The sequence below is a fragment of the Muscardinus avellanarius genome (assembly GCF_963383645.1).
Source record: "Muscardinus avellanarius genome assembly, chromosome: 1".
NCBI lineage: Eukaryota > Metazoa > Chordata > Mammalia > Rodentia > Gliridae > Muscardinus > Muscardinus avellanarius.
Window position 1 is genome coordinate 176790310 of NC_137786.1, and position 27051 is coordinate 176817360.

The 27051-nt window shown below is 54.3% G+C and overlaps 1 protein-coding gene across 2 annotated transcripts; it reads right to left on the minus strand.

Annotated features, from left to right (window-relative positions):
* Window positions 1-1134: 1134 nt before the first annotated feature.
* Window positions 1135-27051, minus strand: ARRB1 (arrestin beta 1; the record flags this gene model as incomplete). 2 transcript variants are annotated; one of them, XM_080719308.1, is made up of 16 exons in its annotated part: window positions 1135-1246; window positions 2492-2543; window positions 3413-3483; window positions 5742-5765; window positions 7116-7199; window positions 8038-8175; window positions 10928-11000; window positions 11671-11755; window positions 12748-12883; window positions 14594-14661; window positions 15396-15455; window positions 17342-17538; window positions 18254-18298; window positions 22388-22448; window positions 23840-23870; window positions 26972-27051. In XM_080719308.1, 16 exons carry the CDS (start codon window positions 27025-27027, stop codon window positions 1135-1137), a joined length of 1293 nt encoding a protein of 430 aa, XP_080575434.1. The 2 variants fall into 2 exon arrangements, with proteins under 2 accessions (XP_080575434.1, XP_080575433.1); XM_080719307.1 differs by lacking the exon at window positions 5742-5765 and having other exon boundaries at window positions 26972-27027.

Consider the following 27051-nt stretch of genomic DNA (forward strand, 5'->3'; position numbering starts at 1 on the left):
CCTTTTAACACCTTCTGTCACCTTTTGTCACCTGTCTGCCTTGTTGTGCTGGGAAATGCCCCAGGTCCCAATCACACCATCACCAGCCAATGAGTAGTGGGTACCCACGCACTGGGAACTACTGGGGTCATCACCTCCCCAGGAGAAGAGCAGCCTCCTTCCCTTTGAGGGAGGCATCTGGATGGAGCCTGCCTCCTTCTCGGGAAAGACCCAGTCTGGCAGTGGGCTTTGGTGGCCTCAGGAATTCGCTCTCTTACTTGCAGGGCCAACCCAGCCCAGCCCTGGAGAGCTACAGGGGAAAGGGGGGATACTGGCCCCAGCCTTGGGAAGAAGGATACCCTCATGTTGCCATCCCCAACCCCAGCTGAGAGCCCCCTTGGGAAGCCCCTCAGCAGCTCTCTCCGCTAGGCTGGCACTTTGATAGAGCTGGGATGACATGTCCTGACAGTACTGAATATCCTCCGCTAGTTCACAGGCTTGCCTAGGTATCTGCTGGTAAGAAAGTCAGTCCATTGCCCTTCTCCACTCCTGGGATCTAAGAGCCTTCACCAATGTCACTATCAGACACAGAGATGTGGGCCAAGGACGATGGTGGAGGGGAGAGGTCTTTGGTGGGTCCAAATCACAAAAAGGCATTGAGAATCTGTCCAGAGTTCTGCCCCTCTGGCCAAAAGGGGGTAGCCTTCGATATGGTCATCTTTTAGCTGCCAGAACTGTTATCACGTGGGACTGCAGACATCTTCTCATGTGTCTTGAGCCCCCATGCCCACCCCCTCCAAGCCCTCACACCCACCACTGCTGAGCCCCTCCTACCCGGCCCTTTCCGCTCCCCATCTCAGGCCAAATCCCAAGGCCAGGGCTGTTGTGGCCTCTCTGGAAGTGAGTAATAAAGGGGATGGAGAGATGGCCGCAGAAAGAGAGGTGAAGGTGGTACGCTGCAGTCCTGTTGGCATGGTGATGGGGGGCCGATCCTGAGGCCAGAGGTTCATCACCGCGACCTGGAAGACCACTGGGGTCCCCTGGTAGAAACTGGAAGAACAAAGGGGAGGGGAAACCAGAACAGGAAGAGGACAAGGAAGTATCCTAGCGCGTGAGCGTGGGCCTGGAGCCGCCCAGGGGAGGGCCGGCCCCAGCCTATCTGTTGTTGAGGTGTGGCGAGCCGGTGCCGTCCTCCTCTTCCTCCTTATCGTCCTTCATTCCTTTCAGTCTCTGGCGGGCAAAGTCCTCAAATACAATGTCGTCATCACTGGTGGGAGAGACAAGGAAAATGTGGCACGTTTGCAAGGGCAGGGAGAGTAGGCAGAGTCAGAGGCCCAGCCAGATGTGACACAGAGGGTCTTAGGAGAGACCCACACGCCTCGAGCTCCTGACCTCCGGGCTGACCACGGGCAGAGAGGCCTGCCAGGCTGGCACATCTGCATGCCCACCAGTAACTGTGGGGACAGTCATATCTAGATTTGGGGAAGTTATGAAATGCCCGGGGTAGGAGGTCACAAGCTTGACTCCTGAGCCAAAGGCTTAGAAAAGCAAACCCACTCTTGAGAGGCCTGTGTAGCTCTGCATAGAGGAAGAGACTGCCCATCGACAGGCCAGACCCCTGTGGCTCTCCAGCATATTCTGAATCTCTCAGGAGTGAGCCAGGAAAACCCCTGCCCACCACCCAGAACACTACCCTCGGGAAGGAGTGGGACTGGCTTAGTAGAAAATAAAGTCACAAAGGCCCCTTTTCCCCAGAAGTATCAACTCCTGAGCTACCCAAGGGACCTGGGATGGGAGAGGGGCTGGGCTGGGGGCTGGTGAATCTACACAGGGGCAGAGAAGGGTCGTGAGGGAAGGGGCACCTTCCTTTCTACCACAAAGCACTTAGGACCAGGAAAGGACCCACCAAATTCCCCTGTCCCAGAGTTCAGCCAGCCACATGGAGCATCCCCAAGGGGTGACTAGAGATCCCATAGCCCAGATTTCTTCTGGGAGACAAGGGAAGAGTAGGTTTTGGAGCTGGAGCAGAAAACCGATTGGCCCTGGAGGTGATTCATGCTGCTGTCCCAGGGCCTCCCCCTCCAGCCACTGTCCAGTGCCCCGACGGCCTTTCACCGCAGAGAAATCCACATCGGTTGGTCCTCGGGAGTCATACCCTTCCCCACCCCACAGCCCGCTCCACACTTGGTGTGGGCCAGGTGCAGCAGAGCCCAGGCCCCAAACCAGCCCAGTGGGAGCTGAGCAGGTGCTGTGGATGGACGGACCGACGGACGTGCAAGGACGAGGAAGGAAGACAGACCCCACCAAGGCAGGAGAAGAGGAACAGGCCCGGAGTGTCCTTCAAGTCACATGCAGACAAGCGGGTTGCTGAGGAGGCGAGCAGAGGCGGCTCTCAGCACAGGCGGTTAGACCAGCTGCTCCTCGGGGTTAATTAGCATATATGCAGATGACCCTCCGCCCCGCCCCCAGCCCCGCCCCCTCCCCAGGCCTCTACAGGCGGGATTCCGCTTACTTCGTGTCAAGTTCTATGAGATTGGTGTCTACTGGCGCCTCGTTCTCTGGAACTGAACACAGGGCGGGCAGGGTGCCCAAGGTTAGTGGGGAATGGGGATCATGGGCACCGACTCCATGCTGGGGCAAACTGGCTAAGATGAGGAGGACAAAGGAAGATGAGAAAGAGAAGTGTGGCTCATCCTAGGTCTGGGGATCCCCCAAATCATTTTAACGGGGAGATGGGTGCAAGGGGGACCCTAGGTGCCCACTGGAGCTCAGAGGAGCAAAACCTCTGACACCCTACTCTCTGGACAGGTCTCTAGCATGACTTAGATTAACTTCCAGCATGAATGAGTTTCACTAAGTCTAAGACAGCTGGGGTTGTTTTGTTTTGTTTTGTTTATTATTTTACATTTGGGCCTCTCTGAACCTGAAGTGTGTTTTACAATTGGTGTTACTTCACAGTTCAGTTGTGGGAACACTATCTTTGTGATTCATGCATCATGTTGTCCTGTTCAACTGAAACAGTCTTGGACTCAATAAAATATGACCAATCTGTTATCACTTGAAAATACCATGGGAAGCTGGGCGTGGTTGTGCACGCTTGTAATCCCAGTACTTGGGAGACTGAGACAGGAGGATCACAGGTTCGAGGCCAGCCTCAGCTACTTAGTGAGGCCCTCTGTAACTTAGTGAGACCTTGTTTCAAAATAAAGAATAAAAAAATAGGGCTGGGGGTGTAGCTCAGAGATAGAATGCCCCTGGGTTCCATCCCCAGTACCACAACAAAACAAAAACACCGCAGGGAGCAGGGGAAAGGGTAAAACTGGGCTGAAAGCTAACTCAAAAGGAGGTGGGATGATGGGGAACATGGTAGCTGGTGGGGGAAAGGAGTGAGCTGTCTGGAAACCCCACCCCATGACCCCTGGATCCTGCTTACCTTCCCGATGTGGGGGCTCCTCCTTGGGCTTGGGGTGCATTAAGGTGAAAGGCAGTTCCACAGCCACATCACTGAAACACAGACCCAACTCCAATGAGGCTCAAGCCAAGACCCAGGGCTGTCAGTCTGGCAGCCAGGGAGCATTCTGTGGTCAGAGAAGGCAGGTCCACCCCAGGTCTGCCACTCTGAGCACCAGCTCCTCAGAGTTGGACTAGGGACCTCTTTTCTTGCCTCCACAACAATGGAACCTCCTTTCCCTAAGGCAGATCCTTGGATTCTCTTGAGTGGGCAGCAGGTGTAGGAACAGGTTGCCCAGAGCGGTGTGCACTGTGGTCCAAGTGGCTCCAGAGTCACCCTGGGACCCTGCTCCTTGAATCACAGCCCCAGCCTCCAGTGACTCTGCCCTTCCCAACTCTTTTTTTTTTTTTTTTTTTTTTTTGGTGGTACTGGGGTTCCTGGAAGCCCTTCTACCTCCGGGATACACTCCCACGGGCTCCACTCCCAGACCTATTTTTATACTTTTTTATGTGGAAACAGGGTCTCTTAAGCCAGCGAGGCTGGCTCCGAACCAGCGCGATCCTCCTGTCTCCATCTCCCAAGCGCGGGGATTACAAGTGCGCGCCACCACGCCCGGCGGCCCTTCCCAACTCTTCCCATCCCAACGCCCAGCACCTCAGGAGGCTCCCGTAGTAGTCCTCCCGCGTCTGAACAAGCATCGTCAAGGTGAGATTCATCAGGGTCAGGCTGGAGAGGGCCAGGGCTGTTCACACTGCGTGCAGACCTGCCAGCCTTGTGGAGGATGGGGGCGGGGGAGCTGACCACTGGCCAGTGCTTCTGACCAGACTTTCTCTGCCCTTGCCCCTGGCAGCTTCAGTAATATGAAGAACAGACAGTTGCGAGCTGCTGATTCTGCCAAGAACTATCCTAAGCCTCTTCCTTAAGTAACTTATTTAATCCTCACAACAATCCTATTATTATCACCAGTGTATGGATTGGGAAACTGAGACACAAAGAGATTTTTAAAGTCTCTTGCCTAAGGCCACACAAGTATTACTAGTAAATGGTAGAAAATTCTGGCTCCATAATTTGCCCTCTAAACCACTGTGTGACAGCAAAATTAAGACTGACAAAAGTAGCCCTACAGGCCCCTCTTAGCTTGGGGTGCCATCACCCTCAAAGACCACCTCCTGAAATCACAAGTGCCTCTAGGCACAGCCACTGTTACTGGCTTTGTTGCCCAAGGCCCTGTTGGGAAGGGAGAAAGGACAGAAATGGAGTGGCCAGGGGCACACGCCAGCGCGGCCAGCAAGGCGGGTCTGCCAGCCCCCACTCGCTGGCGGAGCTCGACACACCTTTGAGTCTCACTGAGCTCATCTGGAAAATGGGGATGGCAATGCCCACCTTCTAGAAGCACTGGAACTTCCTGGAGGTAAAAGACTTGGTTAAACTGGAGCCTGGGCCTGTCAGAATCAGTACTGCCCCTTGACGGCAACACGGGGGTATACGACCGTCAAAACCATGTGCTTTTATTCCTTTTCTTTCTGGTCTTTTTGTTTCATTTTGCTTCCAGTGGGAACTGTCTCTCCAGGTTCTCTTGGGAGAGTAAGCCCTGGATGGAAGCTGGCAGAAAGCTGATTTGGTGGCCTTCGCTAAGCTGGAAGAACTCGGACCTTAACCTCCCACCAGGCCAGGACTGATAAGCGCCCGTGCGCTCCTTGCTCCATCCTCTCTGGGATTCCATCGCCCAGCAGAGTCTAGATTCAAAACGTCTTTGCTGAATTATGCTGAACTGAATTGATTTACTATCCCCTCTCAAACTGGACTAAAATTTCTTAGGAGCAACACTGCCGCCCTGTGACAGGGGAGGCCAAATGCCTCTGTCTGGGGCACCTGCACTTTGGGGAGAAAGTCCATCCGCAGCTACGAGGGATCTTACAGGCGGCTGGCTGTCCTAAGGGCCTCTCCTTAGCAGAGGAGCTCATTCTCATTAGTGCAGACATCTGAAAGCCACCAGTCTGCATTTCTCCTAAACATCCTATCCTTCAGGTGATCTGGGGTCCAGTCAGCCAGCCTGGGGACCACTCCCCAGACTGCTGCCAGCTACGAAGGCCTCTTTCACTTGAATGAAATGAAGAGCAGGTGAGGTATTTTACTAAGGAGCCCTGTTTCCATAGTTCCTATCCAGGGTGCAAGGCTCAACCTGAGCCTGTGATCTGAAATGACCACTAGCTTCCTTTCAACCCGGTGCCCTGTGGTTCTGGGCCATCAGGTGAATGGTCCCTGGGCCCTCCAGGGAGGTAGCTCGAGGAGGGAGAAGGAGGGGCTTTACCTGGATGCAAGATCTCCCAACAGGCTGAGTGGGCCAGAGGAGGCCGGGGAAGTGGTCAGGAGAGAGTGCAGAGAGAAAGAAAAGAGAAAGCACATTCATTCACCACCTCTGCTGTCCCACACAAAGCAGACCCAAGGGACACACTTCCCAGACCCCTGCCCAGCTGACTACTCATCCGGGGGTACTGGCATGGCATCAGCCTTCCCTGGGGGCACTGAGGTGGCCCAAAATTCCCATCTGGAAAGGAGGTATAGGAACTACACCCCCACTCCGGGACTATCTAATGGCAGAAGGAAGACTTTGGGGGTCTCCAGGAGCATATGGAAAACTCTCGGTACTGTAAGGTCACATGACAGAATTTGGGGTTTAGAGAAGTTTTCTTTTTTCTTTGTGGTACTGGGGTTCCTGGAAACCCTTATACCTCCAGGCTACGCTCCCAGACCCATTTTTATGTTTTTATTTGGAAACAGGGTCTCTTAAGCCAGCGAGGCTGGCTCTGAACCTGCGCGATCCTCCTGTCTCCGCCTCCCAAGTGCGGGGATTACAAGCGTGCGCCACCACGACCGGGAGGAGAGAAGTTTTCTAATATACAGTCAGTATTATACACTGCCACCTGCAGCAAGCCATTGAAAGGGACTTAATGCCTATGTTATTTAGCTTTCCAATCTTTCCACAGATATTTATGAACTAAATTAGAAAAAAAACTTCTAACAAATTATAAACCAAGGTTTATAATATGTAGGCCCAATATGTGAGGAAATGGGAGTTTTATCTCAGCCTCCACCAGCCAATGGGGTAGGGAATATGTCTGGTGTGGTGCTGGGACCCCGGCACCCTGCCTGTGGCCTGTGGCTGGGGAGGAGAGCTCAGGAAGTGATCAGGGACCAATTGGGGCTTATTTCCCCATCTGCAAAATGGAAAAGTCAGCTGAGCTGGCAAATCCCCAGGCAGCTCAGGGTCTCTGAGCCCCTTCATCCGTTCCCCCAGCAGATGAGCCCAGGCCAGAGCGGGGCAGGGTGCTGAGTCCCAAGGTGTGGAGGTAACTGGGCACCCTCTGGGACCCACAACATGAACTCTGAGGACGCCCACCCTCCTGGGTTTTGCTGGATCCTCAGTGCAAGGCCCGGCCCAGGATGAAAAGGAGGAGACAGGGAGGAATATGGGAGGGGAAGGGGGGACCCAGGGACCCCGGAGGAGGAGCGGGAGGAGGGGCGATGGAGGAGGAAGAGGAACCGGAAGGAGGGAGCAAGGAACCGGAAGTCCTTGAACCCCATTCCTCCCCTACAGAAGGATACTGCTAAAAGGTCAAGCAGGCAGAGCAGGGCAGGGCTGCAGCTTCTCCACACTGGGACCTCGGGCTGGGCCGGCACTCACCCGCCCCGGGACACCACCAGCTTCACTTTGACTTTGTAGGAAACGATAATCCCCAGGATCTCACGGTTGGCGCCTTCTCTCAACCTGCAAAGTGGCACAGGAAAGCTGGTCCACAGGCTCCTGTGGGCCAGAAACCCAGGTGGGGGTGGGGGAAGTCCTGTCCACCCCTCCCCTGGCCCACTCAGCCACTATCCAACAGAGCCCACCCTGGGCCTGGCAGAGGGGAGAAAGGCGAGCTGTGCCCTCCAGGAGCCAGAACTAGGAACCCTGGTCCAGCTCTCTGTGTGGGCTCCTGGCTGTGCGGCCCTGGCAGCGCCCCCTTCCTGGCCGGTGCACTGCGGGGCGGGGCTCCCACTCGAGGTTTTGTGCTCAGCCACGCCTGGGCAGAATGGGACTGGCTGGAAGTTTAGAGGGAGAGGGAAGCTGTGGGCAGCAGCCAGGGAAGATGGCCTGCAAGAAGGTGGTGCCCCAGCAAGGTCTGGAGACAGGTAGAGTGCGATGGCCACCCCACACAGCCAGGCTCTGCTAGAGTGGGATGCCCTGGAGGAGTCAGGGATGCTGTGGGGCAAGAGTTCAGGAGGGACCACATTCAAAGGGGGTCCACAACTGGTGCAGGCAGCTCCCCGTTCAGGTGTCTGCAGGCTCCCTAGCCCTCCAGACTCATCCCCTCCCACCAGGGCCCTTGCGGGGGCTGCCCCCTTCCCTCTGGCCTTCCTGGGCCTCAGGGACACACCGTATCTGACTGAGGACCTTGGGTCGGGAGCTGCTGCCTCCTACAGGAAGCCTTCCCAGGCCAGCCAGCAGGGTGACACTAGCTGAGAGAGCCTGGTCTCGTGCTGTGTCGTTCTCGGGTCCCCTTGGGTGGGTGGGAGTGGAGGGGCTGCCTCCCTGACCCTAACCCTGCCAGGGCGCGGGTCCTCACAGGGTGCTGGAGGCCAGGTTGGTGTCTTCGTGCTTGAGCTTCCCGTCCAGGGCAAGGCCCCGTTTCTCTCTGTTGTTGGCCAGGAAAGGGGTGAGCGTGTACACCTTGCAGAACGTTGAGCTGGGTGCCACGGTGTCGCTGGAAGAAGCGGGGCAGGTGTGGGAGAGGCCCTCCCCACAGCCAACTCCAGCCTCAGCCCAACCCAGTGAGGCGCCAAGCCTGGCCCGGCCAACCTCGGCCCCCAGTGCAGCCCCAGAAGGGAGAACACTGCCACCCGAAAGAGACACGGCCATACCACACATGAACAAGCCGGCCCCGGGCTGGAGAAAACACAGTACTGAGCAGAAAATACAGTTCTCTTAAAATCACAGCTACCTACAAACCATGAATGAAGCCACTGGACACCACAAACCTACTCCCTGGGTTCTACATGAACACCTCACTTGCTTTATGGCGTATCTATTGGTCATATAGGGCATTTGGGTTGTTCCGCTTTCACTTGTGTTTGTTCTATCCCACCCCCACTTATTTATTCATTTATTTACTTACTTACTTAGTTAATATCCCAGGGATTGAACACAGAGGCATTCTACCTTTAAGCTACACCTCTCAGCCTTATTTATTTATTTATTTATTTATTTATTTATTTATTTGTGTGTGTGTAGTGCTAGGGATGGAACCCAGGGACATTCTACCTCCAAGATAGACCCCCAGTCCTATATTTTATTCTTTATTTTGAGAAAGGGTCTCACTAAGTTACAGAGAGCCTCACTAAGTAGCTGAGGCTGGCTTCGAACCTGCGCGATCCTCCTGTCTCAGCCTCCCAAGCGCTGGGATTACAAGTGTGTACCACCATGCCTGGCTTGTTTTTTTTTTTTTGTTTTGTTTTTGTTTTTTGTTTTTGTTTTTGTTTTTGTTTTGTTTTGTTTTGTTTTGCGGGTCTGGGGATGGGACTCAGGGGCATTTGACCTCCGAGCTACAACCCCTGCCCTATTTTTTATTCTTTATTTTGAAACCAGGTCTTACTGAGTTGCAGAGGGCCTCACTAAGTAGCTGAGGCTGTCTGCGAACCGCGATTCTCTGGTCTCAGCCTCCTGAATGCTGGGATTACAAGTGTGCGCCACCACGCCCGGCTTTTTTTTTTTTTTTTAATAAGCAGTAGATAGAAGAAATATCCAATAAGGGGAGTATTTAATAATAGCACTTTTAGCCAAGTGTGGTGGCACATGCTTGTAATCCCACTATTGGGAGGCTGAGACAAGAGGATCACAGGTTCACAGCCAGCCCCAGCAACTTAGTGAGGCCCTCTGCAACTTAGTGAGACTCTGTTTCAAAAAAATAAAGAATAAGACTCTGTTTCAAAAAATAAAGAGTATAGTCCAGAGGTAGAAAAGCCCCTGGGTTCCACCCCCAGTACTAGACAGAAAGAAAGAAAGAAAGAAAGAAAGAAAGAAAGAAAGAAAGAATAAAAAATAGGCCTGGGAGTATAGCCCAGAGGTAGAATGCCCCTGAGTTCAATCCCCAGTACTGCAAAAAATAATAAATAATAATAATAACAACAACAACAACAACAGGAGCAGCAGCAGCAGCAACACATTTACCTATAGGGCTTTAAAAACTCACAAAGATTACACAGTAATTGTGTGTGTGTGTGTGTGTGTGTGTGTGTGTGTGTGTGTGTGTGTGTGTGGTATTGGGGATTGAACCCAGGGGAAATCTACCTCCAAGCTACACCCCCAGCCCTATCTTGTTTTTATTTTTATGTATTTATGTGTTTGTTTGTTTGTTTATTTATTTTTGTGTGGTACTGAGGGTGAAACCCCGGGACATTCTATCTTCAGGCTACACCCCAGCTGTAATTTTTTATTCTCTGTTTTTGAAACAGGGCCTCACTGAGTTGCAAAGGGCCTCACTAAGTAGCTCAGGCTGTCCGCGAACCGCAGTCCTTCTGTCTCAGCCTCCCAAATGCTAGGATTACTACCATATGCCACCATGCCTGGCTCATTTTATTTTTATTTTGAAACAGGGTCTCACTAGGTTGCTGACAGCCTCATTACTTTGCTAAGGTTGTCCATGAACCTGAGAACCTTCTATCTCACCCTCCCAAGTACTGAGATTATAGGTATGTGCCACCATGCCTGGCACGCAGTAACCTTTAAAATGTTTTTAAGTCACAAAAAGTACTGACTACAGTTACATGTAAATAAATATGCATATATGTGTAAAACTACATAAAGTGCAATTATTCAAAAAATTATTTTCAGGGCCAGAAAGAAAAAAAAAGAGATGAGCATGTCTTCTAATGGGAGTGTCCACTTCCTCTGGGTAAAGATGTTGTGCTTAAGATCTCTACTCTCACTTTATCCTCCAACAGGTTCCATGTTCAACCATAGCAGCTCTCCTCAAACCTAGACTTTTTTTAAAAATTATTCTCTACCCTCTCACATCTCTCACATACAACCTTTCTTATCCAGTGAGCTGAATTGCTTCTTCTTTTTTTGGTGGTGGTAGGACTGGGGATTGAACTCAGGGTCATTCTATCTCTGAGCTATACCCCCAGCCCTATTTTTTTTTTTTTACATTGAAGCAGAGTCTTGCTAAATTGCCGAGGGTCCTAATACATTGCTGAGGCTGGCTGTGAACCTGTGATCCTCCTGTCTCAGCCTCTCCAGTACTGGGATGACAGGCGTGTGCCACCACATCCAGCTATGCATTGTCTTTTAACTAAATCAGGTTTCTAAAAGGGTCTTCCATATTAGCTACTCTGAGTAGCTAGGAGGCCGAGGCCCAGCCCCGGGCCCGATGAAGAGCCACCTGGGCCTGTGACAGAGCCCAGGGCTTCTCTTTCCCAGCCAGCCCCTCACACCCCAGGCCCAGCTGTGCTACTTACTCAGCCTCTTCCATGGCCACAGGGCACTTGTACTGTGCAGTGTTGAAAAGGCAGATGTCTGCATACTGGCGCACTAGGGTGGGGAGAGGAAAGTGGGCGGTGAGCCAGGGTGCAGCTCCCCAGGGTATGGACACTCAGCCCCCGGCCATGGCCAGAGTTCACCAGGGCAGACTTCTGCAGGGCACCTCTCCCTAACATACATGTACACATCCTCCGGCCAGAGGTGAGCCTCCAAAACACCCATTCCCTTCCATTACCAAAAGTCTTCCCTTCAAGTAGAGCTCTGTCCAGGGCCCAGGAGACCTGAGAGAACCTGAGGGTGGCCTGAACTGTCAACTCACTACTTGGCTGCGAGCGGCCTGGGGCCAGGCGGAGAGGCCCCTTGGCTCAGGCTTCGGAAACCACTGATAGAAGTGATCCTGAGGCTCTTGATGTGGGGCCAGCCTTTAGCAACCCCCAGCCTTTTTTTGTTTTGTTTTGTTTTGTTTTGTTTTGTTTAGGTAGTACTGGGGTTCCTGGAAGCCCTTCTACTCCGGGCTACACTCCCAGACCTATTTTATATTTTTTTATTTGGAAACAGGGTCTCTTAAGCCAGCGCGGCTGGCTTCGAACCAGAGCGATCCTCCTGTCTCCGCCTCCCAAGCGCGGGGATTACAAGCGTGCACCACCATGCCCGGCTGAACCCCCAGCCTTTGTGAGACTCCCTCCCGCCCACCCCCAAGCTGACCCTCTCCCCAGGGTACCGGCGATCTTGATCTTCTTCACGGTTTTGTTGGTGTTGTTGGTGACATGGACATTGACACTGATGGGTTCTCCGTGGTAATAGATCTGGAAGGGAGAACAAGGCAGAGCATTGGCTGGAGTCACCAACGTGCCCAGGAGGGGGAGGCAGAAAAGGCTCTGCCTGGGTTCCCCAAACCTGGTTATTCTGACTTTTGCCCTGCTTCACCAGCCACTTCCCACTGATGCAAAAGTGGCACTGAGGCCACCAAGCAGATGAGCCTTCAGTCCCCCGGTGGGGCCCTGGAAAGAACTCTGAATTCAAAGGTGACACTCCCAGCTGCAGTCCTGTTCTGGCCACTAGTAATAATGACAACAATTATAAGAACAACGATGATGGGCAGGTTGCCTGAGCCTGCTTCCCCCTCTGTAAAATAGGTTTAGACTTAGGCTGTATCCCAAGTCCCTGCCAGCTGGACAGTCTGGGATCTCAGACACAGGAGGCTCTGAAAAAAATAGGAGAAGGTGCGGAAGCGGCAGCTGACCGAGGGAACCAGCTCTGAATTCCCGCGGAAGGGCCTCACCCACATCTCGTCCCAGACACCTGCCTCACTGTTCCCAGGGATGAAGAGGGTACCCACACCTCAAGAGGGGCCCACCTGCTCTCACACAAGGCACCTGTTGGCTGGCTTAGGGCGCCCTGCCTTCTTGCAGGGATTGCGGCTCTAGAACTCAGGGTGAGGTAAGGTTATGGCCGGGGCCATGGTCGCTTTGTCTCCCCTCTGCCAACCTGGCTGCCCTTTCCCATTGCCCTGAAGGAGTCAGTCGGGGTGGAAGAGGAAAGAGCCAGGACCCTCCCTTCCAAGGGGTGCAGTGCTCCTGTCTGAAGTCAACTGCACCGCTCAGGCTCACGTTCATGTCACCTCTGCCACTCCGTTAGCCCCCAAGAGCCATCCCACGCCCCCAAGGAACGTCTCTGTCCCTGACCTCTGTAGTTCTAGGGCCAGGAGCTGACTCCTACCGCAGATCAGAAGGAAGTAGAATCAGAGGTCCAGGCCCTGGTGGAGCAACCCCACCCTCACCAAGCCTGAGCGTCCTACCTCCTTATCCAGGGAGGCCTCAAGGTGCAGGGGCTTGTCGGACATGAGGAACTGCCTGGTGGTCTCGGCCGTGGGCTGCGGGCCAGGCCTCTCTGGGGCATATTGCACCTTCCGGATGACCAGACGCACGGAATTCCTGATGGAGATGGGTAGAGTAAAAGATGCCCCAGGCCGTCTCCCTCCTTCCTCTATCTCTGTAGCCCCATATCCCTCTCTTGCTCAAAAGACTGCCATGGCTCCCCATCCATCACCCAGAACCCGGCCAACTACAGAAGGTGGCCGAGAGGCCTTGTGATCACTGGCCCACTCCATCCTCTCCCAGTTCTGTCCCCAAGCCATCCCCCGGCAGCACTTCATTTGGGTCTGTGTCTTGGTACCCAGAGCAGTGTTTAAAAAAAAAAAAAAAAAAAAGGAACTTCCTGCTTCCTTGGTCCACCTAATAGTGTAAGCTCCTTAGGAGAGAAACTCGGTCTAAATTGTTCACCGCTATATTCTCAGCACCGTGCCTGCCACACAGTGAACATCCATTAAGTGAAGGCATACGGATGGGACCGGCCCATGAAGGAACAGGGGCTTGGGGCAGTGTGAGTGCTCAGTGAGGATTCAGTCAGGAGAACACAGGCCAACAAAGGTCCCCTTGCTGAGGGATGGGGGCCCAGAGATGAGAGGGTGAAGGGGACAGGGCTCGGGGAGGAAAGCGAGGATACACAGAGGATGAAGAGACGGGGCTCTGTGAGGCTCACTCTATGGCTGCCGGGAGCGCCGGCCTCCCCGTTTCCCAGACAAGCTGCCTCCACTCCCTGGAACCAGAGAGCTGGCCCCATTCCTAGCTCTCCTCGAACTAGTCATATGACCTTGAGCAGATTGGCCTCACAGCACCTCAGTTTCCTCAACTGTAGAGACCACAGTAGGACCTACCTCCTAGTCCATACCTGCCCAGCACTTTGAACATGCTTGGCCTCTGATGTGCCCTTGAGAAGTGAGAGCTACTGCGTCATTAGTACTCCTAAGTCTTTGGTGTGGACTTAAAATGTCCCGCTGGTGATGGGTGGGGTGAGGGAGTGGCTCTCAATGTTGCCTTCTCTCCCATGCTCTAATCAGTCTTCCTCCCACAACATCCTTCCTCCCCCCAGTATCAGGTCTTATGAGAAAAAGGGGAAACACAGAAACAAGAAAGGAGCCTCATCTCTCCCACAAGCTGCAGAAGGAAATGCCTGCAATACATGCCATGGCCACCAGGTGGCCAACTCAGCCCACTCTCTAGAGAGGCTGCAGTACCCTCGAGCCTCCACTAGGAGCTGGGGTCTGAGTTGCGCAGGGCAGGGCCTTGACCCCAGGAAAGGCGGCCCTGACAAGTCGGGGTCAGCTGCTTCTGGCTTCCAGTCAGGGTTCTGTCTGTAGTGGCTGCAGAAGAGCACGTCCCCGCTGAGACGTGGGCTGACCTCCTTGCTCTGCCTTGGGTCGGTCCTTTCCCCACTTCCTTCTGCTAAGAGGCCTTTACTGACGCATAGGCCGCGTTCCTCCCACGAGGAAATCTGGGAAATTAGGATGGCCTGACATCCTGCTTAACGCCGAACACAATGTGAATTTAGGGATTTTTTCCAAAAATTATAAAAAGCTGCAGTCTGGAGGGGATGAGATTAGAGGCAGGAAAATGAGAAAGCTGGACCAGCGCGCAAAGGAAAAGAAGCTGAGGCCTATGCCAGGGTGATGGAGGCCACCTCCCCCAGGAAGCCCTTGGTGACTGCCAGCCTTCCACAGTGTGCTTCCAGGCGCTCCCGGGCTGGGGTGTGCACCCCTCCCCAACACCCCTGCTGCCTGGCCCCTCCCTCCCCATGCTGCACACCTCTTATGGATCTTCTCCTCCAGGTTCTCAGCACAGAAGGCTTTGACTTCATAGTCCACACCGCAGGCCTGTGGAGGAGGCGGCGCTAACCTCAGGTCTGGGAGAGGCAGTCTGCCCAGCGCGGGGTCAGCTACCCTCTCCTTTGACAAACCAGGACGCTGGGCAGGAACACTGAGCTCCTGCTACCCGACTGCCCCTGGGTGTGATTCTAAGCCCTTGTGCCCAGCTCCAGCGCCGCGGTGCCTCCCCCACGGTACTCCCACTGAGCTGCAGGAGTCCCCCAGCACTAGGGGGCCCAAGGCAGCCTGGCTAGAAACTACTGTTTGGACTGTGGCCTCCGTCTGGTGGCTGCCCAGAACTAGCAGCGGGCAGCACTGCCTGGCACACCTGCTGTGGGCAGACCCTGCACTGGGGGCTCACTCAGTGGCTCCTGACCCTCTGGCAAATCCAGAGGGCACATCGCATGATCTCTGCTTTGCGGTAAGGACACTAGCTCAAAGGTCTGGAGCCTGGCACTACCGTCACTTCTCTTTGAGCCTCAATTTCCCCATCTATGAAAGAGAGGTGATTGCACCTCCATACAAGGCTGCCAGGGGGCTATGTGGGGCCGGGTATGGACCCTCAGAACATCTTGGTCCTGTTGAAGCCAAGATACTAGCCTGGATAAGAAGGGACCAGCTAGGCCTAGACCCAGGGAAGCTTCACATGGGGTCCCATGTGTCTACCACCTTCCAGAGGGAAAGACAGGACCCTGAGGACATCAGAGTCCTGGACCCAAAGAGAGGCTCACTTGGGGACCTACCTTCCCCGTGTCTTCAGGCCCTGGCTGCAATGTCACGGAGCACGGGAGGTTTGGAGGGATCTGTTCAGAAAACAATCAGCTGCCTGTCACACGTGCACTGTCTGTCCCTGCGTCTCACCCCCCTGCTGCTTCCACACACACTTATCAGACCAGAATCCCTGGAATAGGTCATGTCTCCCCCATCAGACCATGCCACACCACAGCCTAAGCAGGACTAGAGGCTCCTCCAGTGAGGCCAAGAATTTATTTTATTATTTTGTGCTACTGAGGACCAAACCCAGGGGTGTTCTGCCTCTAAGCTACACCCCCAGTCTGATTTTATTTTATTATTTATTTATTTATTTTTGTGGTACTGGGGATGGAACCCAGGGGCCTTCTACCTCTGGGCTACACTCCTAGACCTACTTTATATTTTATTTGGAAACAGAGTCTCACTACATTGCTGAGAGCCTCACTAAGTAGCTGAGGCTGGTTTTGAACCTGTGTGATCCTTCTGTCCCAGCGTCCCAAGTACTGGGACTATAAGTGTGCACCACCACCCCCGGCTTGATTTTATTATTATTATTTTTTAAACAGCATCTCCCTAAATTGCCGAGGTGGTCTCCTGTGATCCTCCTGTCTAGGCCCAAAGTACTGGGATTACAGGCATGCGCCACCACACCCAGCAGGCCAAGGATTTAATGTCTAACGGGTGGATTTTCTTATGCTGTCTACTGTGGCAGGTGCAATAATGGCTCTCCCAAAAGTCCACCTCTAAAAAGAAAAAGTCCACCTCCCAATACCCCAAACCTGTGACCAGTTACCTTACAGGACAAGGGAGTTTGTGAATGTGATTACGTTAAGGATCTTAAGATGGGGAGGGTCGCCTAGATTATCCAGACAGGCCCAATGCAACCTCAAGGGTCATTAAAAGAAGAAGCAGAAAGCCAAGGAAGCTGGGCGTGGTGGCGCACGCTTGTAATCCCAGCATTCGGGAGGCTGAGACCGGAGGATCACGGTTCGCAGACAGCCTCAGCTACTTAGTAAGGTCTTCTACAATTCAGTGAGACCCTGTTTCAAAATAAAAGAATAAAAAAAAAAATAGGGTAGGGGGTATAGCTTGGAGGTTGAATACCCCTGACTTCGATCCCCAGACCCGCAAAAAAAAAAAAAAAAAAAAAAAAAAGCCAAGGAGCAATCCCTGTGAGGCCAAAGCAAGAGCGACTGTGGGCACCCGTGCCCGACAGAGGATGTGCGTGGCCTCCCCAGGATACGAGGCTGGGAAAGGAAGAACGTGGATCCTCCCCCAGAGCCTCCAGCAGGGGCGCAGCTGTGCCCGCACCTGATTTCAGCCCCAGGGACCCATTTTGCACTTTCCACCTCCAGGATGGTAAATAAGATCATAAATTTGTATTGTTTTAATTGACATATTTAGCACCAATTTTGTGGTAATGGAAAACAAATATATCTCCATGGAAAGGATGAACCCTGCTCCGTTCTCTAACTCACAGGAAGGGGGCTGGGGGGAACCACACTAAGTCACAGCAACAGACAGCCTATGAAACATGAAATTATAGAATCCAGAATGGTGGGATGTCAGAACGGAGAGGTGGCAGGGCAGAAAAGCCCACAACTCGCATCCCTCCCTGTGAGCCAGGTTGAAGCTGAGCATCTGAACAGCCAGCCTGGGGGCAGCTCGTCCTGACCCAGATCCTTCTCTGCAGCCACCTGGGCCCCGTTTCTCCTACCAGAGCACCTGGGCACTGGAAGGTCCGAGGAACAGCCCAGAGCCAAGGGTGACGCCCAGCAGTGGCCAGTGCAGACCCACACACCAGTAGTCTACGTGACAGTGAGTCAGGTCTCAACATACACGTGGAAACTGGGTGACACAGAGCAGCTGCCCACTCCGCCCCCACTGCCCACCCTGAGCGCTCCCTGGAGGCGGTGCCATCCTGGCCACCCCTGACCTCAAAGGTGAAGGGGTAGGCATGCTCGCCCAGCTTCTTGATGAGTCGCTCCTGCAGCCGCGTCAGGGGCTTCTTGTCCTCAGGGGCCGGCGGGAAGGACTGCACGTTGGCCACAAACAGGTCTTTGCGAAAGGTCAGGCCCAGGACATCCAGGTCCTCCCGGCCATAGCGGAAGGCGCAGGTCAGTGTCACGTAGACTGCGGGGAGCAGGGACACTGAGGGGGGGCTGGGAGGGAAGCACACAAGCCCCCCCCCCAGCACCTCTGAAGTCCTGGGATTTGCCCCATTGGAGGCCACAGGCCATCCCCAGCTCCTGTGGGAGGGCGCGCTGTCCCCCTAAGAGGGGCCAGTGGCCCTGGGACAGGGTGTGGCTGCCTGCTCAGCCAGTTCTGTCCTCCCCGTCCCACCCCAGCCCAGGCATGTGTGAGGGGCCCAGGGAACGGTCTGAGGGGTGGAGGCTGCAGAAGTCTGCAGGCCGGGTAGGGGGAGGCAGAGGTGCCGGAGCAAGTGCAGGGTTGTGTCCAGAGGCAGCTCGGGTCTTGGCTAAGCCCCTGCCCCCCCTGCTGGCCTTGCACAATCCCCTCACCTTTCTCCTCTGTCATATAAGACCCTAACTCTTATCCTGTTGGCACCCAGCCTTGCCAGCCAGAAACAGTGGTGAGAAGGTGCTCGGGGCATGAATAGGCTCCAAGGCGGGCATGGGGCAGGGCCACCCAGGCTGGAGGAGGCAAGGACTCCTGCTGGAGTGTTCGCTGTGGCTTTTCGGATAGCAGGAGCTGTGAGGACCAGTGGGATAGGCAGAGAGGGGCAGGAGGATTAACCAGTGTCCTGCCCAGAGTCAGGAAGGTCCTGGGTTAAGGTCAGTGGGGAGGGGGAAGCCTCTGGCAGGCTGGGGTGGGGGCCACAGCCTACCTCTCCTCTCTTTGAGATACTCAGGATCCACCAGGACCACACCATCTGGAGGAGACAAAGAGTGAGCAGACCCTCCCAAACCCCAGAGCCCCCAACACCCCTCCCCAAGACCCAAGCCCAGCCCTCTGTCCATCCAAAAGCATTGCAAGAGAAACGGGAAGGCCAGGGGAGCACTCCACCTCCTGCCTCATCCTCTCCATACCCCACCCTGCCCACCCCAGGCCAGACAGGCAGAGCCAGCTGTTGACTTTGGGCAGGTTACTTCATTTCTCTAGTTCTTCATCTGTTAATCAGAATAATAATATGGTACCCGGGCATGGTGGTGCAGACTTGTAATCCCAGCATTTGGGAGGCTGAGACAGGAGGATCGTGGCTCTCAGACAGCCTCAGGTACTACTTAGTGAGTCCCTTTGCAATTCAGTGAGACCCTGTTTCAAAATAAAGAATAAAAAATAGGGCTGGGGGTATCGCTCGGAGGTAGAATGCCTCTGAGTTCCATCTCCAGTAGTGCAAAAAAAAAAAAAAAGGAGGGCGGAGGAGGAGGGGGAGGAGGAAGAGGAGGAGGAGGAGGAGGAGGAGGAGGAGGAGGAGGAGGAGGAGGAGGGGAGAGGAGGAGGAGAGTCTGAAACCCCTAGGCCAGGTATACTTTGGAATTCAGAAGTTTTGAGTTGTAGAGAGGCAATCAGATATGTGGTCTGTATATGGGACCCCACCGTCTGCAGTATGCGCACCCTGCTATCAAAGCCACAGACGCTTCTGCAGGGAAATAATCACAGGCCATGTAACATTTCAAAGGAGCACACTTATGATGAGGTCCCATAAGACAGTACTGTCTGGTGACATCGCAGCTGACGCGGTTTGTATAAGTACACTCTGTCACACAATGATGACATCACCTGGTGATGCACTTTTCATGTGTCCCGCCGTCAAGGGACACACACGACTGTACCTCACCATAGGCTAACTAGGGCATCAGTGGTCGGCGCCAGGTTTGCCACTAGATGAACTCTGCATCTAACTTGGGAACAGAGTTGGGTCTTCAGAGCTTTCGCACTTGGGACTGTGTGAGGACGAGTATTCAGTCTGTCAGTGTGCACACGTGTCAAATGTGCCGCATGTGTGAAATGTCTGGATGGAGCCTGGCACACTTTTGAGCCCAGTGGAGATTACAGAATGTGCTTCCATGCTCCTCGGAGCCTGCCCAGGGAGCCGAGCGGCCAGCTGGACAAGGGCATTTTCTTGGCCCAGCACCCAGGAGGCAGGAACATGAGGGTTCCCCTGATGTTCACCTGACATTTCCAGCACGCCTCCAGCCGACCTTTCTCTTGCTCTCTGCCCACTCTCTGGCCCCCTAGCACCCCACACCATGTTGCCCCCAGCTGACCCCTTGGGGATCTCAGATGTCTTGATAGGAGTGAGTGACTGGAGGCTCTCAGGCTAACGCATCCTGGGCAGGTCCGAGGGCCAGTGGGCCAGGGGTGTGCCCAAGCCAAGGCCTGCCCACACATCTTCCTTCCCCTGAGGCGGGCATCTCCTTTGTGCCATGTCCTGCACTGGGCACCACACACTCAGTGAAAGTCAGAACTAAGAAAGTCCTAGTGCGGGCACTCAGCCCATCAGGGCATCATGGGAGGCTCCCTGGTGGGGGGCAGCTGGAGCCAGGTTTCCCCAGACAAGAAGGGCCGTGGCTAGAGGACTTGGGTAGGACGAGGCAGGCAGATGGAGTGGCATGGCTCTGGCCTGAGAGCACAGATTCTGGATGCTGGCTGAAGGTCGTAAAGTCCCATCAGGACCAGCACCCAGGGGTGATGGAGAGTAGCTAAGCTAAGCTCAGGGAGGATGAGACCAGATCAAGCTAGAGGGCAGTGTCATAATGCACAAAGGCTTTCCTGCTGTGCATCACACGATCAGGCCTGGACAGCACCCCGGAGCCCTCTGGGTCCCCAGGGCCAGGTACCAAGTGGTGCCCTGTGAACACCTGCTGAACGGCTCTCAGGTGTGTGCTGGGGGGGCGCCTGCACCCTCCTGCCCCCGCCCTCCCCAGCCTCTGCTATGTCCTCAACAGGGCTGTGCTCAGCCCCAGCCTCAGGGAGCCCTTGGAAACTATGCTGAAGCAGCCCGCAGCCTCTGAGGGGCCAGTTCTGTGGAGCACTGAGCTTCCAGACACTGTCCCCAGACAGGGCTGGGGAGAAAGAGCAGGGTCATCCTGTCCCAGGCCAGGAAGGAAAGGGTCTGGGGAGGAGTCTGCCTCCCTGCAGCTTCCCAGCCCTGTGCAGAGACCCCAGGATCCCCACCCCTGCCCAGTGCTGGCAAGGCTTCCCCCTAGTGAGCTGAAGCTTGTCCCTAGGCTCTGGACACCCCACCGTACGTCCTCAGGACAGCCCCTAGGGGCATGACGACAGGCACACTCTTTGAGACTGTTTCCCAAGCATCACATCCCAGTTTCTTCACCTGGACTTGGCCTTGTACCGCTTCCACCCCATCCCCCTAACCTGCCGCCGCCTCTGGCATCATTTCAGTTTGTTCACATTGTGTGTGTGTGTTGCTGGGGATTGGACCCAGAGTAGTTCTAACCTCTGCACCACACCCTCAGCCCTATTTTTTTTTTTTTTAGTTTGAAACAGAGTCTCACTAGGTTGCTGAGAGTCACTACATTCCTGAGGTTGGTCTTGAACCTGCAATCTTCTTGTCTCAGCCTCCCAAGTGCTGAGATTACAGGCATGTGCCACCATGCTTGGCTGTTCATATTCTTCTTTTTTTCTTTCTTTCTTTTTTTTTTTTTTTTTTTTTTTTTGGTGGTACTGGTGTTCCTGGAAACCCTTCTACCTCCGGGCTACACTCCCAAACATATATATATATATATATATATATATATATATATATATATATATTTTTTTTTTTTTTTTTTTTTTAAACAGGGTCTCCTAAGCCACCAAGGCTGGCTTCGAACCTGCGTGATCCTCCTGTCTCCGCCTCCCCCAGCGTGGGGATTTACAATCATGTGCCACCATGCCCGGCTCATATTCTTCTTTAAAAAAAAAAAAATGTGCCGGGCATGGTGGCGCACGCTTATAATCCCCGCCCTTGGGAGGCAGAGACAAGAGGATCGCGCAGGTTCAAAGCCAGCTTAGGAGACCCTGTTTTCAAATAAAAATGTAAAAATAGGTCTGGGAGTGTAGCCCAGAGGTAGAAGGGCTTCCAGGAACCCCAGTACCACCAAAAAAAAAAAAAAAAAAAGCCTCTCTGGTCTCACTGTGCCCATTTGTAAAAGAGTAGCTCTGGGCCTCCCAGCCTCAAACAGTCCTGGGAAGTGGCCATGAGCCCAAGGGTCTTCTGACAAGAGCAGCAGCTCCTAACCAGGGGCAACTCTGTCCCCCAATTTTGTCATTTAGCAAATCTGAAGATGTGTGTGGTGGTTGTGACTGCAGTGGGGGGGGACTCCCGGATCTAATGGGTAGAGGCCAGGGGTGCTGTTAAACACCCTACAACACACGGGACACGCCCCACCGGCAGAGAATTAAACAGACCAAGATGTCCAGAGTGTGAGGGAGAGAAACCATGAACTCGGACCAGACCTCAGAAGGTGACTGCACCCATGGACCCAGCTCTGAGCAGGACCCAGTGCAGGTGAATATGGCCTTTGCTTCGCAAGCCTCCGAAGAGTTTCTCCCTACTTCCCAAGCTATGCCCTCAGAAGACAGCAAGAATGAAGTTTCTGCACAGCCAGAATGCCAGGTTCGAATGCAGGCCCCTCTACCTGCCAGCTCTGTGACCTGGAGCAAGCCACCCAGACTACGTGTCTCATTCCCCTCGTGTGAAAAGCAGGGTTAACAGTCACAGCTCCCCGCTGTCCACTAAGGCAAGCCTTCCAGCATGGTGGCTGCAGGCACTGCACCCTTGATCTCCGAGCCATCGTCAGGACAGCTTCCCTGTTTCTCACCTCAGTCCTTCCCACGGTTTCCTCCAAGGGGGCCTTACTTGAATGGGAAAGTAGCTGCTCAGAGACACTTGTTGTCTGAAGCAGGAAGCCTTGCGCCTCTGTTCTTGGCACCAGCCCCTCTGGGAACCTGAGGGTTTCCTGGAGGCCTGGCCCCGCCTCCCCCTCCTTCCCTCCTCCCCCCCACCAGGACTCACCCACGGGGTCCACCAGGTCGATGTGGTCCACAAAGTCCCGCTTTCCCAGGTAGACGGTGAGCTGGGGAGGAGAGGCCCAGAAGTGTTAGCAGCTGTGGGCCAGGAGGACACAGGCCCCTGACCCTAGAGAAACCTAGGGGCTGCCCCTGAAACTCCTGGACCCATCCCTAACCCTTATCAAAATCACAGTGGATGGCGGCTAGCACATGCCCGTGACCCCAGCAACTGGTAAGGCTGAGGCAGGAGGATCACAGGTTTGAGGACAGCCTGGGAAACTTGACAGGACCCTGTCTCAAAATGTAAAAGTGTTTTAAAAGATCAGGACATGTAGCTCAGTGGTAGAGCTCTTGCCTAGCATGTGCAAGGGAGAGAGAGAGAGAGAATGAATTAATACAATGGGACTTGTATCCCTATCCCAACCTTAATAATAAGAATAGCACATGCAAGCCGGGCGTGGTGGCGCACGCTTGTAATCCCCGTGCTTGGGAGGCTGAGACATGAGGATCACGCAGGTTCGAAGCCAGCCTCAGCTACTTAGTGAGGCTCTCAGCAACTTAAGTGAGACCCTGTTTCCAAATAAAATATAAAATGGGTCTGGGAGTATAGCCCAGAGGTAGAAAGCCTCTGGGTTCCACCTCCAGTACCACCAAAAAAAAAAAGAATAGCACACGCAAAAAAAAAAAAAAAAAATTGCACTAAGGATTGAACCCAGAGGCATTCTACCTCCAAGCTACACCACAATCCTTTACATTTTGACACAAACCTTGCTAAATTGCTGAGGCTGGCCTCACCTCAAACTTAATCCTCTTGCCTTAGCCCTGGGATTACAGGCATGTGCCACCATATCTGGCTACCCTTGCAAAATTTTAAAATTTTGATTTTAAAAATTTAAAAATTTTGATTTCTGTGTCTTCTGCCTATCCTCTGGCTGTAGGAACTGTGCCTGATATATCTCTACATCCTACCCTGATCCCCACAGGGCCTGGCCAGCCCCAGCACAGATGATGTCAGTAATACCCATTTGCTGTGGGGAAAGCAGGATGGAGCCTGGGATCTGCGGAGGAAAGAAAGGGAGACAGGCCTGGGAGCTGCTCTGGGGTAACAAGGTTCTGCCAAGGGCCTCTGGCCCCAGGGAACAGCTTTCCCCAGGCCCTTACTGACCAGCTTGTGCTCTATGATCACTCTCCACTGAAGGCTCTCTCCCAGAGGCCGTCTCACCCAACCAGAGCTGGGACCCTGAAGTCCAGGCAGAAAGTTTCCTGAGAGGGCCCCTCCCTGCTTGGACAGAGGGCTCCTGAGGACACAGCTGTGTCACCCCGACGGGAAGCGACGCCTGCTCCACATCCCACGGAGGTGTGCGTTTCCGTAGAGACGCTGTTTGCTCTGCTGGCCCCGGAGAGGACCCGAGAGTCCGGGCTCTGGGAGGGGTGGAGCGCAGCCTGGTAGACTCACCTTTCCATTCGGACTGGCCTTCTTGAACACTCTGTGGAGAGAAAGAAAGGAGGGGCCTGGGTTAGCGAGTCCTGCCCCAGTGGGCTCCTGCGGTGGACGAGGACCATGCAAACCTGCCAGCCAGGACAGTGCCCAGCACGGTCAGCTCTCACCATCTGCACCCACCGGGCTGTCACTGCCACCCTCCCGGGATGCACATCCCCCTGCCGCCTGTTTTTCACACAGCAGGCTGAGGGCATCTCAAAATATAAGTCTCCCCAGCTGGCACCATGGAAAAGCCTCAAGTGCCTGTGAGGTCTCTACCACCTGGCCTGGCCTCCTTTGCTTCAGGTGTCACCGCCTGAGGCCCTCCCTCCCTCTCCTCCAGCCACAGTGCTCCTTGCTATTCCTGGGACCCACCAGGGTGACTCCTGCCTCAGGGCCTTTGCTCTGGCATCTCCCAGACACCCGTCTGCCTAACCCCAGTGCCTTGATCCACGTCTCAGCCTGCGCCCGCCCCATCCTTCCACTTTCCCGAAACCTACTTCCCTTTAACCTGCTACATATTTTCTTTGTTTCTCCCAGGCCTGGCCTGGCCACTCTGCTGGCATGCCCGCTCCACAAGGACAGGGGTCCTTGTCTCTCCTGTCCACTGCCACTTCCCAGGCACTCACAAGGCAACCCTAACTGTGGGCCAATAAATCTGTTAATGAACTGCAGATAGCACGTGATGGATATGTAAATGAGTCAGTCTGTGAAGGAAGGAGCTGTCTTACTTGGCTGAGAGACTGAGGCACAGAAAAGGGGGGGGGGGTGCGCCCATGGTCACCCAGCAAAGCACCACACACAAAATCAGACAACAATGCAGCACCCAACTCAGACTCCTGAAGAGTGCCCGTCTGCTTCCATGGCACCTCCTGTCCTCGCCCCTTTCTGGGAGCTGGAGTGGGGGCCCTAGTTCCCCACCATCATCTAGCCCAGAATCTCTCAAAGAGTAATTGCTGGGAAGGGAAAACAAAAAGTGAAAGACAGAGACTCAGAGATGGGACAAGGTGTCGGAAGAGAGAGGGAGGGAGGGAGAAAGAGGATAGGATCTAGGTGTGAAAATAAAAAGACAGGACAGGAGGTAGAAAAAAAAACAGAGGGAGGGAGGGAGGGAGGGAGGGAGGGAGGGAGAGAGAGAGAGAGAGAGAGAGAGAGAGAGAGAGAGAGAGGGAGGGAGGGAGGGAAGAGAAGAGAAGAGAAGAGAAGAGAAGAGAAGAGAAGAGAAGAGAAGAGAAGAGAAGAGAAGAGAAGAGAAGAAGAGGGAAGAAAACAGTCCCACATGGAGAAAGAAAGATGGAGCCAACATGGAAAGTTATTGGGCCCACAAGGGGGTGCATGCTACCACAACCTGCCCAGGAGCAGGAGGCCCAGCAGGCATCCAGGTGCCTCATCCCAAGATGGCTTCTCTGAGAAGGCAGGTGGGCTGGTGGCTCTGTGGGGCTCCATAGCCCCGGCCCCCACTCCCTCATTTTAGGGCCCCAGGGACCAATTATGGGTCCAAGCATCACTGGCAAAAAAAAGAGCTGGGCAGCTGGACACAGTGGTGCATGCCTGTAATCCTAGTATTTGAGCCTGTAACCCCAGTACTTGGGAGACTGAGATAGAAGGAATGCAGGTTCATAACCAGTTTCAGCTACTTAGCAAGGCCCTCTGCAACTTAGTGAGACTCTGCCTCAGAATAAAAAATAAAATAGGGCTGGGGGTGTAGGTCAAAGGCAGAATACCCCTGGGTTCAATGCCCAGTACGGGGTAGAGGAGTAGAGAGGAAGAAGTGGGGCACTCCCTTCCCCACCTCTCCCAGGAGCCCCAGGCTCTTCTCCTTCTCATCAATACTTATCAGTGTTGGAAGTGTAAAGGTGCCACAGTAGGCTGAGGTGTCAAAAAAAAGTGAGAAAAAAAATACAGATCACAGGGTTTGAAACAGCAGCTTCCAAGCTGAGGCTGGGCCCACAGAGACCAGTAAAGTGGCACAAGCCGCAAGGGTCCCAGCAGCTTCCAGAGGCTCAGTCCACTCAATCTCTGGGGAGCCTGGGGTCTAAGAGAAAGGAGAGGCCACGAGTGCCCGAGTCAGAGGAAGCAACTCTGGTGACTGCCAGAGGGACAAGGGGCACCGGGGCCACTAAAGCCAGGCAGGGAGAAGCAGCATTCAAAAAGAAAGGGAGGAAGAGGGAAGAAGGAACTAACAATTGTTGAGTGAGAAATTATTCCTCATAACAGCACTGTGAAATGTATATCTATTGTATAGATCATTAACTTGAGGCTCGGAGAGATGGAGTGATTTGCTCAGGGGCACACAGCAAGCAAGGGGTGAGGTCAGGATCCAGACCCAATTCTGTGTGTCTCCAGAGGCTGGGTGCTTTATTATCTAACCCTACTGCTTCCTAAAGTAGGTGTTTTTATCAGCATGGGTGGGGGTTAGAGAAGAGAGGGGGAATGAGGACAGGAGAGGGGGAGGGGAGAGGGAGAGACAGGGTGAGCAGCCGGGAGGGCAGAGGGGGCGAGCGGGGCAGGAAGCACAGTCAGCGGCGGGAATGTCCGACCACTCCATCAGCACCTCCTTCAGGAAGCCGGGACTCTGATGATTTCCTAAAACAACAGCCGCAGGGGCCTCCCTTGAGAGCGTGTTAGTTGTGCCTCGGACATATCTCTGAGCTGTCTTCCTGGAATGTGGCTGATCTTTACGACAATCCCATTTCAGAGATGCAGAAATTGAGGCTCAGAGAGACGAATCAAGGTCTGCTTCCATAGCCCACCTCCCAGCCACTGTCGCACCTCCAAGCCCTCCCTGAAACTCCGCCAGCTTCCCGCCCCTCCCCCCACACAATCAGAAAAGCGGGGTCCCAGTTTCCCGGGTCCCTGCACGTGCGACACCACAGAAGGCTCTGCCTCCGCTTGGAATAGTACACCCCACCGCCCAAGCCGGGCGCCAGCCAAGCCTAGGGAGAGGGGGCCTGGTTCCCCTCAGTCCCACCCAGCCCGCACCCCACTCCTCACGGCACAGCTGGCTCCCAGCAGCCGCTGGGTGATGGAGGCTCACTACAGATAAGGAAAGAAACCAACCGCAGGGAGAGCAAGGAGAGGGTGCTCTAAGGAGGCAAAGGATCTCACGGGAAGGACGAGCAGGCAGGTGGCGCGGGGACCCAGGCCCGGAACGGGGACGCCATGAGCTCCTCAGGCGGCGGCCACCT